The 15466-nt window shown below is 34.9% G+C and overlaps 1 protein-coding gene across 5 annotated transcripts in view; it reads left to right on the forward strand.

The window, feature by feature from the left end:
- The window catches only part of LOC128242892 (trafficking protein particle complex subunit 8-like), a 29131-nt gene that overhangs the window by 7068 nt on the left and 6597 nt on the right, over nucleotides 1–15466 (forward strand). For 4 of the 5 annotated variants that reach the window (XM_052960304.1, XM_052960306.1, XM_052960308.1 and 1 more), the window contains 14 exons: nucleotides 664–767; nucleotides 1961–2066; nucleotides 3114–3245; nucleotides 3578–3802; nucleotides 4286–4412; nucleotides 4999–5184; nucleotides 8326–8474; nucleotides 10821–10895; nucleotides 11491–11799; nucleotides 12053–12441; nucleotides 12764–12917; nucleotides 13165–13267; nucleotides 14368–14486; nucleotides 14770–14961. In XM_052960304.1, coding sequence (XP_052816264.1) covers nucleotides 664–767; nucleotides 1961–2066; nucleotides 3114–3245; nucleotides 3578–3802; nucleotides 4286–4412; nucleotides 4999–5184; nucleotides 8326–8474; nucleotides 10821–10895; nucleotides 11491–11799; nucleotides 12053–12441; nucleotides 12764–12917; nucleotides 13165–13267; nucleotides 14368–14486; nucleotides 14770–14961 — 2370 coding nt within the window. The remainder of the gene's footprint in view (nucleotides 1–663; nucleotides 768–1960; nucleotides 2067–3113; nucleotides 3246–3577; nucleotides 3803–4285; nucleotides 4413–4998; nucleotides 5185–8325; nucleotides 8475–10820; nucleotides 10896–11490; nucleotides 11800–12052; nucleotides 12442–12763; nucleotides 12918–13164; nucleotides 13268–14367; nucleotides 14487–14769; nucleotides 14962–15466) is intronic. The other variant, XM_052960307.1, reaches the window with a different exon arrangement.

A 15466-nucleotide genomic window follows, 5' to 3' on the forward strand; every position in this document is an offset into this window, starting at 1 on the left:
AATTTAGGTCATTTTGATTATTTCAAAACCTAAGCTGTCTTTTTTTGTTTGTTTCATTTTAGATGCTTTTTGCTGAGCCAAAAATGATACATTATTTAATGAACATTTTATATAGTAATAGCAATCAATTTTATGTGAATATAAACTTAGGTGAATGGTATGGCATAGTTTTTGTATCAGGTGTTACAAATATCACTTCTCCTTAAAGTCTCCCCACTTCTCCCTAAATTGGCTGAAGGGAGAAGTCACTTCTCCCAAAATTTTCAGCCTAGTGAGAGCCCTGAATCATAATTATTAATTTGGTTAGATTCTTTATTTCAAGTTTAATTGACTTCTCAGAAATTGTGGCAAATATGATGTAAAGAATCACCTTATCCAGGAAATGACTTAATAATATAGAAGTATGCCAGATTGACACGACTTTCACAAATTAGCAAAAGCATCTTGTCAGGACTAAAAATGCAAAAAATAATTTCTTTCGTCAATATTTTGAAACACCAATAAAGAGTTAGATAGAGGATTTTTAGTTATATTCCCTGATAAATAAGCACTTTAATAGCAGTGATATTGGTTAGAGTTAATGCTTTAGCCACATAAATTGGCATCTTGATTCAACAGCTTATGAACATATCACAAGGCATACTATGTGTATGTGTTTTACAGGAGATGGCATCCCTGGCTATATTTATGCAGGGTCCGCAGGGCCAGCGAGCCTACCCTGACCACTATATGGAGTCGGCCATCACAACCTACATACAGTCATGCAAGTAAGCCTTAGTTCAATATTTTTAATGATAAAGATGGGCCCTTATAAGTATGTTAAAACTGTTGTACAATGCATCCCTTTTGTCGTCAGAATTTAGATTTTCATGCATGAGCTTGAATTGTTGAACTAGGGGAATATCAATTCAACAAATTTGCGTGTTTTTAATGTAATATATACAAATGTCTACAAGCCTGACTTTATGTTAATCATAGGAACATTAAAATGTTCTATTTTCCCCAAAACATTAATACTGGTCTATAGTTTCAACCTTTGGGCTAGTGTGAAGTTCCTTACCTGTTTAATTGATTGTCATGGTTTTGATAGAGGATTATAGATGTATGTACTGGTTTAAAACAGTAACAAATGAAGATTTTTTGTTTCCACTCTATGTTTTATTTTCATCATGAATACTGGTAGTGACTATTATAAATAATTAGGGATGCAAACGAATGGCAAAATTGATATTCGAATATTCGGTAATTCTTTCGATCGAATATTCGAATATTTGAATACCAGAATGAACCTTTTAGAATTGCAGTAAACTATTATTAACTCTAGTAACTAAGTCAGGGCCCTGTTACCCTTCTTTGTCTTATCGATTACACGAGACGGACACTTATTGTTCCACAAATTAGCCTCTGAATTTCCCCATTTTCAGAATATATCCCAAGAAAAAGGATATATCTTCAACAAATTAGGTCAAATTCAATTCCTGTGTGATCATATTTGTAAACAAAACAAAATAAGATCCGGGAATTATGTATTTTCCCGGTCATTTTAAATGACGATATGCGCCAACATGTGACTTTCAGCCTCGTTCTGGTATTAATGTTTACGCAAAATATTTAAGTAACGACACCATGGCCAAACGTCGATTTTGACTTGTGTATTGTACAACAATACAGAACATATATCCTTAAATGTTAAACCATAAAGTTACGTTTCAAGGCAAGAGCATTTTATTGAAACATGGAAAACTGTTTGAAGCTCAAAACTAGCACATGTCCTTCATATCATCAAGGCGATTTGAGCAATACCACCAAGCTTGGTTAGCAATGAAAACAACATTCTGGTATAAAGGCCAATCTCTTAAACCCTTAATTGGCATGGTTATTTAGATGTACCAAAAATAATTGGAATGAAGGGGACTATATTTTTCTTACATACCTATGAATGATTTGTCTCTTGTCCCAGAAATGTGCCCTACTCTGTGAGGGCTACCCTGGTCAGTACAGAGGCCCTGAAGAGCCGGGGAAAGTACAAGGATGCCGCCATGCAGTTCATTAAGATGATGAGTGAGGTAATGTTCATCACAATTTACTTAGTCTGGTTTTCAAGTTGTATAGTAACATTGATTAAGTCGTAGCCGATGGTGTGAATAACATTACATATTCATGTATGTAACTGTCAACATTCAGGGGCGGTTTTTATATAGCAAATTAGGCTGAACTTTCAACTTAGTAAAAAGTTGCCTTTTTTCTAAGCTGAATATAAAGGAAACTAAGTAGGTTTCTACAATACAAAAAACTAAGTTACGATTCCATGTGAATAAATTTGATGAAAAGTACCAGGTAGAGGGACTTTAGAATAAATGTAGAGAAATAGGACATTTAGGACTACTTGAGAAAGATTTTTGATGAATATGTCCCCTGTTTCATTCTTGCTAAAAGTTTTGTTGGGTACATATCTTTATTTTGTTAAATTTTAATTATTCAGGATTGGCTTATGAAATGGTTTTTTGGAAACCTATTGCATGAAGTTGTAAAGGAAATTTTAAAAAATCTTATTCCGACTGAATTCTATCACTTTCTGTTGAAAGGATCATCAGTTATAAAATTCAGTCTGTCTTCAGTCTCCAGCTACGTCCAAACTGATGACTAAAAAAAAATTGCATTCTTTATTTTTTGATATCATTATTCATATTACCCAGTAATAATTGTTAGTAAAAAAATTCTTAAATTATTACCATTTGAAAGAGTTATTCACATATATTTTATAAATGGAATGGACTAAAATTGATCTTTTGTCATATATATTTTTGCTTTTCTGTTTTGAGATTAAGACTGTTGAAATCATGGACCCTGTGGCCATATTCCATGTCAAAATTAGATTTAATTTGAATTTAAGACAGAATCCAAATTCTTTGATTTGGCTGTAAAAATAATGAACCAATAGATTGAATGTAATGAGGCATGTTTAAGGATAAAGATAAGTATTCTATTGAATATAGGTCCTTGGCAGCTCTCAAATGAAACGTTGAAAGTTGTCATGCTTTCCAAATTTAAGAACTCAACTTCTGACTACTATTGTCTTTATTTACGGGTATTTATTCTTTCTCCACCCCCAGGAGTCTGACCTGCGTAGTGCACTGTTACTGGAGCAGGCAGCCCACTGTTTCATCAACATGCGGGCCCCAATGGTTCGCAAATATGCCTTTCACATGATTCTAGCTGGACACAGGTTCACCAAGGCCGGACAGGTACGAATACCTTCTTGCTGATGGCATTCACTATTGAGTCATAAGAAATTCAGCTGATGTTATCATTTTTTTTATTTCACTAGCAGTGTATGATTATTTAGCCAGAAGTAGAGGAATTATTAATCTTTGTTCATAAATACAATTCCATATTTGTGAATCAAATTTTCTCAAAATACTGTTTTTGTTTTCAAAAGTAAATGTCTTGTCATAATGTCTTAAGTAAGTTTTTAAAGTCATACCCTTCTTGAAGTGGTATGTCTATTCAAGTGTTTATCTCGTAATGAAATAAGGCACTTACATGCGAAAATCAATTGTTGTTGCTATCCCTCCAGAGGAAGCATGCTTTGCGAGCGTACAGCCAGGCCCTGCAGATATACAAGGGTAAGGGATGGTCCCTGTCAGAGGACCACATCAACTTCACTGTGGGTCGACAGTCTCACAACCTGAAGCAGCTGGAGAACGCGACTGTGGCGTTTAAACACCTCCTCACTGAGCACAGCAAGCAGTCCGCCATGCAGCAAAACTCCTTCCTCCGGGAGTACCTGTTTGTGTATAGGGTAAGTAAAGAGGTAGACTTGTAACCTACCAGGCTAATGATTCATGTAGGTTATTTTAGTTTCTTTTTTTCTCACTGACATCTAATTAACAAGCATATTGCAAAATATCTTAAGATCCAGATTTTCAGTTAAATATTGAGTGTAACAAGTTTAGGCTTAATTTTTATTTTGCAACCCAAATAAACCTTGCCTAAATTAACAAGTAAAGACATTCGCTTTAAACAAGATATCATATCTACTCAGAAATATTGGTTGTAGAAAGCAATCATAAGTACATGGGTTGATTAGAGGGCCAATTGATTTTATTATCAACGTCTCCTGACAAAATAAGCAACCATTCCGCCGTGAAAAGTGATTTAACAATGCATACCATTATTGACATTAAATGATAAAAGAAATTTAGATAGCAAATTTAAGCAAATTTTCTAAATTTTATTTTAAATGCTGATTTCTTCTTTATCATCTTGTTTTCTTTTGTTCCAGCAACTGCTAATGCAGGAGGCTGAAGAGACCGGTCTTCAATCCAACACCCTGCCAGAGTTACCCCTCCCTGCCCTGGATAGTAACGCCACCAAGGTCCTCCTGGGGGCCCGGCCTACACCTTCACAGGGTACGCAGTACTTGATTGTACATGTTAAGATGTTGCTTTAACCTACACTTCGGATACCTTAGTCTGTTTCACAATGCAAACCTTGTGAGGGTTGTCATGCTACAACAAAGTATCTGGCTTGCAGTGCTGCAGGGGCCCGCAAGCCCTGCACTGTTGACATGCTTTCTGGGCTTGCTCAATTCTGGAGTGTTGACATCGAACATAAGTGTTAGATTTCGAGCATGTTTTACTGGGCTTGGTGAAAACATTCCACATCTACTTATTAATTTAACCATTAGTATTATTATGTTTAATAAAAAGTTCATTTTTTAGTGATGGGAAATTCATGTTTTCAAAAAAAGATAATTTGGTTATGTATGTAGAGAATAATTGCATATTTCGGCGCAATATGATTTCGGCGCAATATGTTTTACAGAGTGAGCAATAAATTTATAATTTCACTAGTGATTTTATACAAGCACTGTACTCATTTACATCCCCACGTATGGTGTAAGCCAAAAGGTTAATAGTGAAATGAAATAAAGAAGTGGATAGATACACTCTCCTTTCACCTATATAACAAAGCTGACCATTCTACCTTACTTAGGTGACAAGATGTATGCGAGTGGTGTCTGGTTTGAGGACTCTGATACAGCTGCCGGCAAGTGGGAGAGACTGGAAGAGCTGCTTGTCATGTCAGTCAATGGCTCACTTCCTGTCGTGCACCGACCTGTGAAGACACTCTACACAGACAAGACAGACAACAAGTTCAACCCAGTGGCGTATGTCAGAGGTTTGTCCATTGATGTTGTAGTGTGAGACATACTTGTAATATGCTTGTACATGTAATGGAAATCATCTACGGCCTTAATTTTTGTCTGTTTCCAGTTAGATGACCAATTCTTATTTTAATTTCCGACTGAAATGTTTAAATGTTAAAAAAATTAAATAGTGATCTCTAGCCTGTTCTGTGAAATGTTCAAAAATTAAAAAAATTAAATAGTGATCTCTAGCCTGTTCTGAAAACCGTATTTTAGTCAGAATCCACTCTTAGTAATGAACATTTCTGGTATGAATTTATCCTGGATGTACCAATTACCAGCGTATTAAGAAACTATCCAAAGGAATTTTGGCTAGGTTGCATGCAAGCTTCTTTAAATTTCACTCATATTTAAGAAAAATCATTTTGCCATCAGTAACAATAAGTTTTGTATACCCGAGAACACAATTATTGATTTCTAATTGCCTTTTGTTTACCGACCGTGGCTGCCATCTTGGATTTTTCAGTTACTTAATATTGGTTGAATCATGGGAAATGTAGCTACTGCATTAAACTTCCAGTCTGTTAGCTAAAATTATTATGTCAGCAATGTTTGCAGGTCTGGGTATAGAATTATAGTTTACCTTGCAGAAGTAAAGTGTATATTAAACAAAATATTGCCCTAAAAAAAAAAATCTAAAAATTTAGATACCAGGAGATATTGTAAACAAAGGATACCGGAAGTGCTACTCATGAACTAGATATTCGGATTTTTCGGATTACACCGGTAATAAGTAACCACCGGTATTTCGTACGTTGGTGATACATTATTGCAACAACCTTCTACTGGCTGTTACTTTTATTAAATCTAAGTATGAAAATGTGTTTTTTTAAATCGATAAGCTTTAAAACTCCGTCTGACATTTACCAAAAACAAGATATGAAAAGAATAAAAATACCTACTGACCCAAATTTTGTTCAGAATGTTACAGGAAACAGACATATATTTTAGGCCTGATTCAAGGTTTTTGGACTGCCGTATGGCTACACATTCTCCTTTATGGCAGAGCTTCAATATTTAAAAAGGTTATAATTGTGACATGGCGGTCAAATTGAGCAACGATATATCATGCAATTCTTCCTCTTATTTCTTTTACTTAATTAAAGCTCAGGAATTACAGAATCCTGTCATAGATTTAAGTATGGTCACTAATTACCTCAATCTTAATAAATAGGATTATGTGTCATGCTAGTTCTTTCAAGGAAGAGGCCGCTGCTATTTGTTTTCTTTGTTTTCATAAAACATCTTATAAAGTTATTTCTTAACTTACCGTAAGTTGAATTCTTAAAATTTTCATAGTCAATTTATAAGAAAAGTATCGGTGATTTTAGAATGAAAATATTTTTATTCATTAACATTAATAAATCAAAGCGCTGATAGCGCTTTATGAACAGGGTTTTATACGGGTTTTTACCATTATGATTCACGATCATGTGTGTATTAATAAGGCGAATCTAAGAGTCCCTGTGTAAAACAACCACAGGGGCCGACCCAGGTTTATTGAAGCATGATGGTAAATGACAAATTAATATTTTATTGACAATAAAGTTAATGTCGCTGTGTAAGCAGGCAAACCAGGATGGAGAATGTAACCAATCCCAGCATAACTCCATCCTATGGAGTTACAATATGAGTTAGGCTTGCCAAGGATTTATTAACCAAAGATATAAAATAGAAATTGGTTGATCATCCAGGGTGAATTTAAAATATACACTAAAACCGTTTCCGGTTGGTAATTAGATGTTGGCATTTACACAGACTATACTAATTATGAAATTGAAAATGATCCTTTTCAGGGCCATTGTTAAAATTTTAAATAGTATTTTAAAATGATATATACATTATTTACATAAAAAATGGATTATCAGCGGGGAGGAACGATAAAAAGATAATATGCAACGGCTGGTGAATTATTGAAACAGCATAGAAACAAACTCCACGAAGCCTTCCTCCCCGTAAATGTGTGGGGTTTAATAATAGAAAATGAAAATATGAAAAAGGGTGAATGATTGTGCTATTCCCAACCAAGAAAATGAAATATATACTAATCAAATATTACTCATTAGCAAGAGTTTGCCTATGTTTGACTTGTTATTCACAAAACAACTTCGAAAATACAACAGATTAAAGAGAAATAGTTTCTTAATTAAAATGATCAAAATTAAAATATTTGATTTCAAACAATTATAGATGAAACACCTAAAATAGTTATTAAATCCGTGATATTTTCGAATTTTTACACCAAACTAGCAAAAAATATAACTCAATTCATTTCAATGAAATGCCATTTTCAAAAATAAATACACAAACATCCGTCTATACGTACACTATAAAAAGTATATAAAATAAAGTTAACATTAAGTCTTGAAAAATCTTGAATTTCAAAACTTTTTTTCCTTCATTGTCTATATGGTCAGCAACTCTCTTCTGTTTCTATATCGTCAGCTAACTTGTCAGCACTTTAGTATATGCCTGTCAAAATGCCGTGCGTTTGTTATTCACACATGGGCTATCATGTGATGTTTTAAGCGGGGAAACTGTGCGATCATTGAGATCAATGAGATCATTGTGTCACGTGATGGAATGATGCGCGTTGAGTGGATAGTAATTCTTTGTTTACGTTTCGATGTTCATTCATTTTTGGGCCCAGGGATACTACTTTAATATTATCTTTATTTATTTAAGTTCAACAAATTAAATGTTTAAAATAGATATTGCGTTATGATTGCTTCTTGCTTTGTCAAATCTAGCTCGTTATTGGAAACATAGCTTGCAATTTATATAGTCCGCACTTTCTCAAACTAAAGTTTTGGTGGTAAAGAGACAGATGACACTTGTTACTATTAATAGGCATTTTATGTTGTGAGTGTCGAGTTTGTGGCTACACTGAACAGGGTTGAAAACAACCCTGTTCAAAAACAAAGCGATTCAGTTAGCATTAAGCTTTTATATCAAATAACCAGTAAGATATTTAACTTAGGAAAATGACTTACATTAGGAAATGAGTTAAATTGTTTTATGAATACCGTCTCATACTGGCTCAGTATGTTAGCTTGATAGAAAGTCTTCTGTGATATTACAAATTGATATAACTTATTTTTAAATTTTCCCAGAGCCCATCACCGTAGAGTTCTACCTGGTAAACCCACTGAAGGTGGCCTTGACCTTGACTGATGTCATGTTGCTATGGAGTTTCCTACCAACCATCGGCAGCCATGATAAACCTCAGCTCATTACAAATGAAACCATGGTCACTGCTAAGGTGAGATTCTTGCTTCAATTGGACCAACTTACAAATTAACATACTGTGAAATAATTTATGCTTGTGAGCTTGAAATTTTGTGGGTACCGTAAATGACTGGGTATAAGACGATAGGGGGTATTAGACGCAGGGAAAAAAATCTGTGAAAAATCCGAGAAAAAAACTTTTAATCTATGTTTTTGGTTAAAAGACGCATAGAAAAAATGTCAAAATCGTCCGGCATTTTCAGCCACCATGTTTGTTGACAGTGACAAAAAAATTTTTTTTCGTGAAAATGGCGATGGTTATCTTTAAAACCATACAACCATACTGTCGAGAATGAAAAGTTATGTTATGCAAAAAATATTTTGACAGTGCCCAACTTTGCTTTTTTATATGTAAGTTTGATTATTGTTTAATTCAATTTATTATTCAAAATAATATTGAATACCGTAATTCACAAGAGTGCGGACACCATAAATTAATTATTTTTTTCGCTCTCCGAATACATAGAAAATTATCATTTTTACATTTTATTTACATGTTTGTTTAACTTGCCTTTTTTCTTCATGTTTGCTTTTTACCACTTATTAATTTATCCGAGTAATCAATGGTCATAAACTTATTTATTACGCCTATAAGTGTAAATCCTTCATGAAGTTAATTAAAACACCATTTTATACATGCACTGAACTGAATAAACACATTCTATCGGCTTCAGATCAAAGAGTCACACTGTGTGACGTCACATAACTTACAGTTATACCCACGAGGATCTCGTGGAGAGCATGGACATTGCTATGCAGGATTAATGTATAACTGTACGAGTATTGCTTCATATAGTCTATAAGTGTGGTACAAGTTTAAAAGCTTATTGGCAGATCGTTTTACAAACATGCCATGTCGATGTTTTCTTAATCCCTTGATTGCCCTTGTTTGTTTAATCCTCAAATAAATATATCACACTTCCATTTCAACAAGCAATAAATCGTTTAGGATGGGTAGTAACTAATTAAATTGTCTCAGTGGTGTATACAGTAAGGTAATCTAGCCAGGCATTGTAAATATAAAAATCAATAATCTTCGTCTGTGAAACTTGGTAACTATGAAAGTTATGATTGATGTCCTTTGGGTGCCCGAAAATTAGGTACGCAAAATAAATTATTTTGGGAAATAATTATTATTTTTTTTTATTTTTGTTGAAATTATAAATGTCTTACGATATACCGTATCCCGATCTTCAACTACCGTTTTAACCCGTATATACTCGATCAATATGACGCGAGTAACATCCCTTTCTACATAAATCTAAACAAACTCTCGGCTTGAAATTGACCTCAGAAAAAAAGTTAAAAAAATTGTTACTGGGTATTATACGCAGGCATTTTTTTGCATCAAAATCTGAGGGAAAAAAGTGCGTCTAATACCCAGTCATTTACGGTACTTAAATTGTGGATATTCATATTTTTAAGAGAGAAAAACATCAAACAATCCAAACTGCAATTCTAAATCGCATGCAAAATCACCACACACTGTTCTTGTACTATGAATTATCTACATCACGCAGTTTATGACACTTACTACAATGGGGCAATGTGCCAGAAAGCCATTTCAATTATCGCTTGATCGATTGATTGAAGGGTAAAAAATAATGATGCACCCACATCAAGGATATAAAATAGTGAGGCCTTGAATGTCAATTCAGTGTTTTGCAAACTGTGCAAATACAGTAAGGGTATTTGATTTTGAATAAACAAGCAAAGAAGATACCAGTTGCCGGGTACAGGAAGACTGAAAGAGAAACATTAAGTGAGATCACATGTGCCCATGTACTGTTCTCATGACAATAGTTCTCAGTGCTTGTTGATAATTATTCATGCTAATGTTTGACTCATATCATTTCAATACTTATTTTATCTTTATTTTGTTCAATAAATTATGATTGTATGTTCACTTGTTATCTCACTCAGAAATCATCATTTAAAAATATGATCAAAGAAACAAAGTCAAGTGTCAAGTTAATAATAAGCAAGTTTTACATGTGCTTTACAGAAGATTGATAATCAGCTTGTTTTAATGGTCCGGCAATGTCATACAAAAAAACTGAATGCAACTACTAATATTTGACTTTGATGTATTATCATTGCAAGACACTCATGCCTTCCTCTTACTGCATCACTCCTCCACACTTCATGTCAACCATCGCGGTGGCCTTTGTAAAATGGCTCTTCATTCATGTAGGCATATGAGTTATTGCATAATCAATTGAACTGGATTGCACTACAGGGGCATTTGTCACTTACTGTGACAGCTCTTGTTTGTATGAGGCATACACAATGCATATGTTTGTTTTTCATGACATTTCAGAACAATCTTGCTGATGAGATCATTCATGGTCAGGTGGTGCGAGAGATTGTCCTTCAGGGAAATGACAGGCTCCCAGTGAGTATACTATGCGATTCAGTTAATCTTTCATTAAATTTTATGTGAAAACTGTACGATTATTACATCCATTTTCAAGAATATTTTCAGCTCCATTTGTGAATATATTACTAAGAGCTCATCCTATGAAATAAATGAATATCTCACAATTGTCTTCCCTTTAACAGCTGCTTTTTGTGATGCCTATAAAGCATGGCAGACACAGGGATTACTTTAACCGGTTGCGTAGACGTCACACGTATGTTTCTGGTCAATTACATTTTAACAGCTAATAAGGGGTCTTCAAAATTGGTATGTTCATTGATCATGGTCAGTAGATAACCCCTATTGATTATTGGGTCAATGTCATGGTGATTGTTACTAGAAGGAGTGATTTCCGATCAATAACTTTTGACCGAATTGGTTAAGAGTCATCAAAGTTGGTATGCACATAAGTCATGGTCAGTAGATGGTCCTATTGATTTTTCATGTCAAAGGTCAAGGTGACCCTAACTGGAATAAAATGGGCGCTACCAACTGCCAACACATCCAATTTTTAGTTTGACTTGCAAATTATGAAAATCAAACCTATGATATATTTGCTTAACCAATCTAGGTTCAGATGACGCTAACACCGCACCAGATGGGTGACCTGCGTATCTATGGACTCACGTACAACCTGGGTAGCTCTTCCACCACATTTATGGCCCCGACTCAGGGGCCAGACAACCCCCTGGGTGGGAGTGGGGGCACTGGCGGCCCTAGTAAGGCGAGCTACGTAAGTACGGTGTTCGTGCGGGGTAAACAGAAGATTGAGGTACAGGGTCCCCGGCTTAATGGGAAGAAAGATGAGATGGTGAACAAAATCTACGGCCCTGACCGACGCCTTGACCTCACCATTCAACAGGAAATGCCCATACTACAGGTGAGTGGGCTCGTAAACAGAAATTGACAAATGGAAAATCAAATGAACAAATATTTCAGTTTAAATATAATTGTTTAGCAATAAATTTGTCAAAAAGAAGAAAGTTTAATTAAGAGTTTTTGTTCGCTATTTTTTTTAATGAATTGTTGATTGATGTAAACTGATATCTTTAATATTAAATAAATGTAGAAATTCTATTATGATTTGATTGCGACTTTTCAGACTTCAAAGAAGGAATGTATATACTTTTCAGGTGTCATTTTTAAATTTCCCAAAGACTCTATTGTGTGGAGAAGTTCACCCTGTGACAGTAACATTTACAAATGTTGGCTCCACTCCTCTACATAGACTCAAACTAGCCACATCTAACCCCAAATATCTAGTGCTAGGACTTAATACTGACATTAGGACTTCTACAAGTGTGTATACTAGTTCCTCGGACTGTAACGAGACCTCGTCATGTGTAAACTGTGATCCCTGTGCGGTGAAACGTGTGATAGATATTGACATTCCTGAAGGTGTGTTGCATCCCAACTCTAGTATAAGTCTACCCCTCTGGGTGCGGGGAAACGATATCGGGGGCGTGCATGAAGTGGATTTACTCTTCTATTACGAGTCTGCTAAGCAGACTAATAAACCTAAGTAAGTTCATTATATTTGATATTTAAGGTTCATAGTGAAAAAGTCTTATTTTTCTATGCATTTACCATCCTCTTCTTGAAAATAATATGTTGCAAAGAAGAGTAACCCGGTAGGTGGTTAAAGTTTGATTCCTTCATTATGGATAACACGTCTGTGTTAGAAAAAAGTGATAACTATTAACTAGTGTATTCTAGACTATAATACAAAAGTAATTTTTTTATGCATAGAACTAGTGTATTCTAGACTATAATACAAAATATATTTTTGATGCATGGAGGAGTGAAAGTAATCGTTTCCTTAGACAGTGATTCATTTTTTACAGATACCGCTTACTACGTCATAACATTCTAGTCAACACAGTTGAGTCCCTGAGTGTACGAGCGGTGGCCCAGAGGGCGTGTAAACATTCCAGTGAGAAGGAATCCCCCAGTGTAGGGGAGTTCCTCATTTCCTGTGAACTGGAAAACCTCAGTCAGGTAGCTGTTGGAGCCAAAAATATATCAAGAGTCATCAATCTGATATTTTCAAAACAGTGCATAAATACATCTTCCAATTACTATATATTATACACGTTTTGCTATACACGTATCTTCCAATTACTATTTATGTATCTTTCAATTACTACCGGTATACATATATCTTTCAATTACTATTCACATATCTGTCAATCACTATGCATGTATCTTCCAATTACTAAGTATCTCATGAATGTTAATATTACAGCAGCAGACGTCACGTAGCCATGTACGGGAGGTGTTTGTACGACAGGTGTCTTGTGCCAGTAAACAGTGGGCCATACAGTCTCTATCCAAGTACCATAACAATGGTATGTACTGTGTATGTGGCCCTGCGGCAGTGTTCAGGTTTTGAGGCCCGCACGGGGCTCAATTTTCTTCACATGTGTTTAATACATTAATGAGGCTTAAAGCAGGGAGCTAGCTAAAGAAAGATTTTGAAGATGCCATCTAAAGCTTTCCACATTTTTTGTTTAACATGGAAAAGTCCAACAAGAAAACCGTGAATGACTGGTTATAAGACGCAGAATATTCCCTCAGATTTCGATGTATAAAATTGCCTGCGTTTTACAAACAGTACAAGCTTTTGACATTTTTTTTCCGAGGTCAATGTCAGGCCGAAATTGGGATTCAGAGAAATTAGCTAAAGAACTTCAGCGAACATGTTATATATTACCTTTTGGAACGTGTTTATTTTGTAGTAAACATCAAAAAAATAAATATCAACATTAAAGTTATGGAAGCCAGAATAACAGAGAAATAAATGGTGAAAAAACTAATTTGTTTAGATTAAATATACCAATAGTACAAACTGTTGCGATAATAGTCTTGTTTGTTCGCACTTTGTCACATTCTGTATACTTTCCTGTAGGTGTTGACATTTTGAGAACAAACATGTACAATTTAAGGTTTTTGCTTTATAAAATATTCAATCTTGACAGGTATCATTTGCGATACACTGTTAGAAAGAATATTTTGCTTGACATTAGTATTGCCTGCGTCTTATAACCAGTATCGTCTTATAACCAGTCATTTACTGTACTTAAATATGTGTACTATTAACTAGGCAACCACTTGAAAGCCACTTAAAACGGAAAACCTTAGGCAACCGCATGTGGGTTTTTGGTTGGTGGTAACTAAGCCGGAAGTGTGTTTCTCCAGGTTCTCTGGTTCACAACACAAGACCACACTCCAGTGTAATATTGTGTCAAAAGGAGTGAATTAGTATAAGTTAATATTATTTTTTTGACAATCGTTGTAAAGTAAATAAAGTTTAAACTTTCTTGAAACAAAAAATAAGTCATTCTTTGGTGCATGGATGTAAGGATTTAATGTCATGTAAAAAGCAAAATTTCTTTTTCATGGTTTATATATTTAAACCTATAGCTATATATATTTTCTTACATTCAAGGAGTGTGTATTGGGAGTAGGGAGCTGCTGCAGGTGTGTCTGAAGGCTTGTCACCTGCCCAGCCAGCCGTCAGCTGAGGGCAATGTCACGTTCTCTGATATCCCATTCCAAGAAAATAAGGTATACTTGGTCTACAATTTACTGTTCAGTTTAATGCTGGAAATGTCTTGGCTGATTATGTTTTTTTAATCTTAAATGTATATATATGGCATTTCAAAATAAATATCTACTGTTTCATAAATTGGTATTGAAAATTGTCTACCTACGAAAAGGGCAAGAGGTATTCACTAAGTAAAATAAATCAGTGACTTTTGTCCTCTTTTGGCTTGTGAACTTGGTTAAACACTGTATATTCATGTAACCCTATTTACATATTTAATGAAATAATTCCCTGATCCCACAGTTGTGTAGCAGTGTGACTCCGTGTCGAGACTTCTATGTGCGGTCAGGGGTGAAATTGCAAACACTGGAGGAGCAGACAACAATGGTGTCACCATCGGCCCAGCTAGCCCCGCCCACCAGGGACGAAGGGCAGGATTTTGCACCCCTCAATTGTGCTATAGACATGGACATTACCCTTATCATACTGTGGCAGGTACAACTCAGACATGTTTACGTTTGATTTTTGATGTCAATGCCAGAAGATACCTAAGCCTATAATTTAAAGGGACTTGACACCAGATGGTCCAAATATCGGCAAATACAGTATTTCCTGAAAGCAAGCCTGGAATTGTGAATGCAAACTGATAAAAAATTTTTTTACATGAGGCAAAGAATTAAAGTAATAATCTGGTTGCTGACCCATCTGAGTTTACCAGTTTGAAAATAGCCTATAATGGTTTCCCAGTGAAAATCATATCTGTTTATCAGTTCAGATGAATATACCGACGCTTTTTTAAACTTACTGGGATTTATGGGGTAGAACAACCCTAGTAAATTTCAAATTGAAAAAATCTGCAAAAAATGCAATAGATGCAAATGTCATAAGCGATGTGATAAATGCTTAAGTAAGATTCATTGCGTTGTACACAATGTCAATTTTATGTAAGTTTTTGACAATATTCTTTTTTTCTTGCAGTTGTATTATCTGGTGTTAAGTC

This window comes from Mya arenaria, chromosome 8 (genome assembly GCF_026914265.1).
Source record: "Mya arenaria isolate MELC-2E11 chromosome 8, ASM2691426v1".
NCBI classification, from domain to species: Eukaryota; Metazoa; Mollusca; class Bivalvia; order Myida; family Myidae; genus Mya; species Mya arenaria.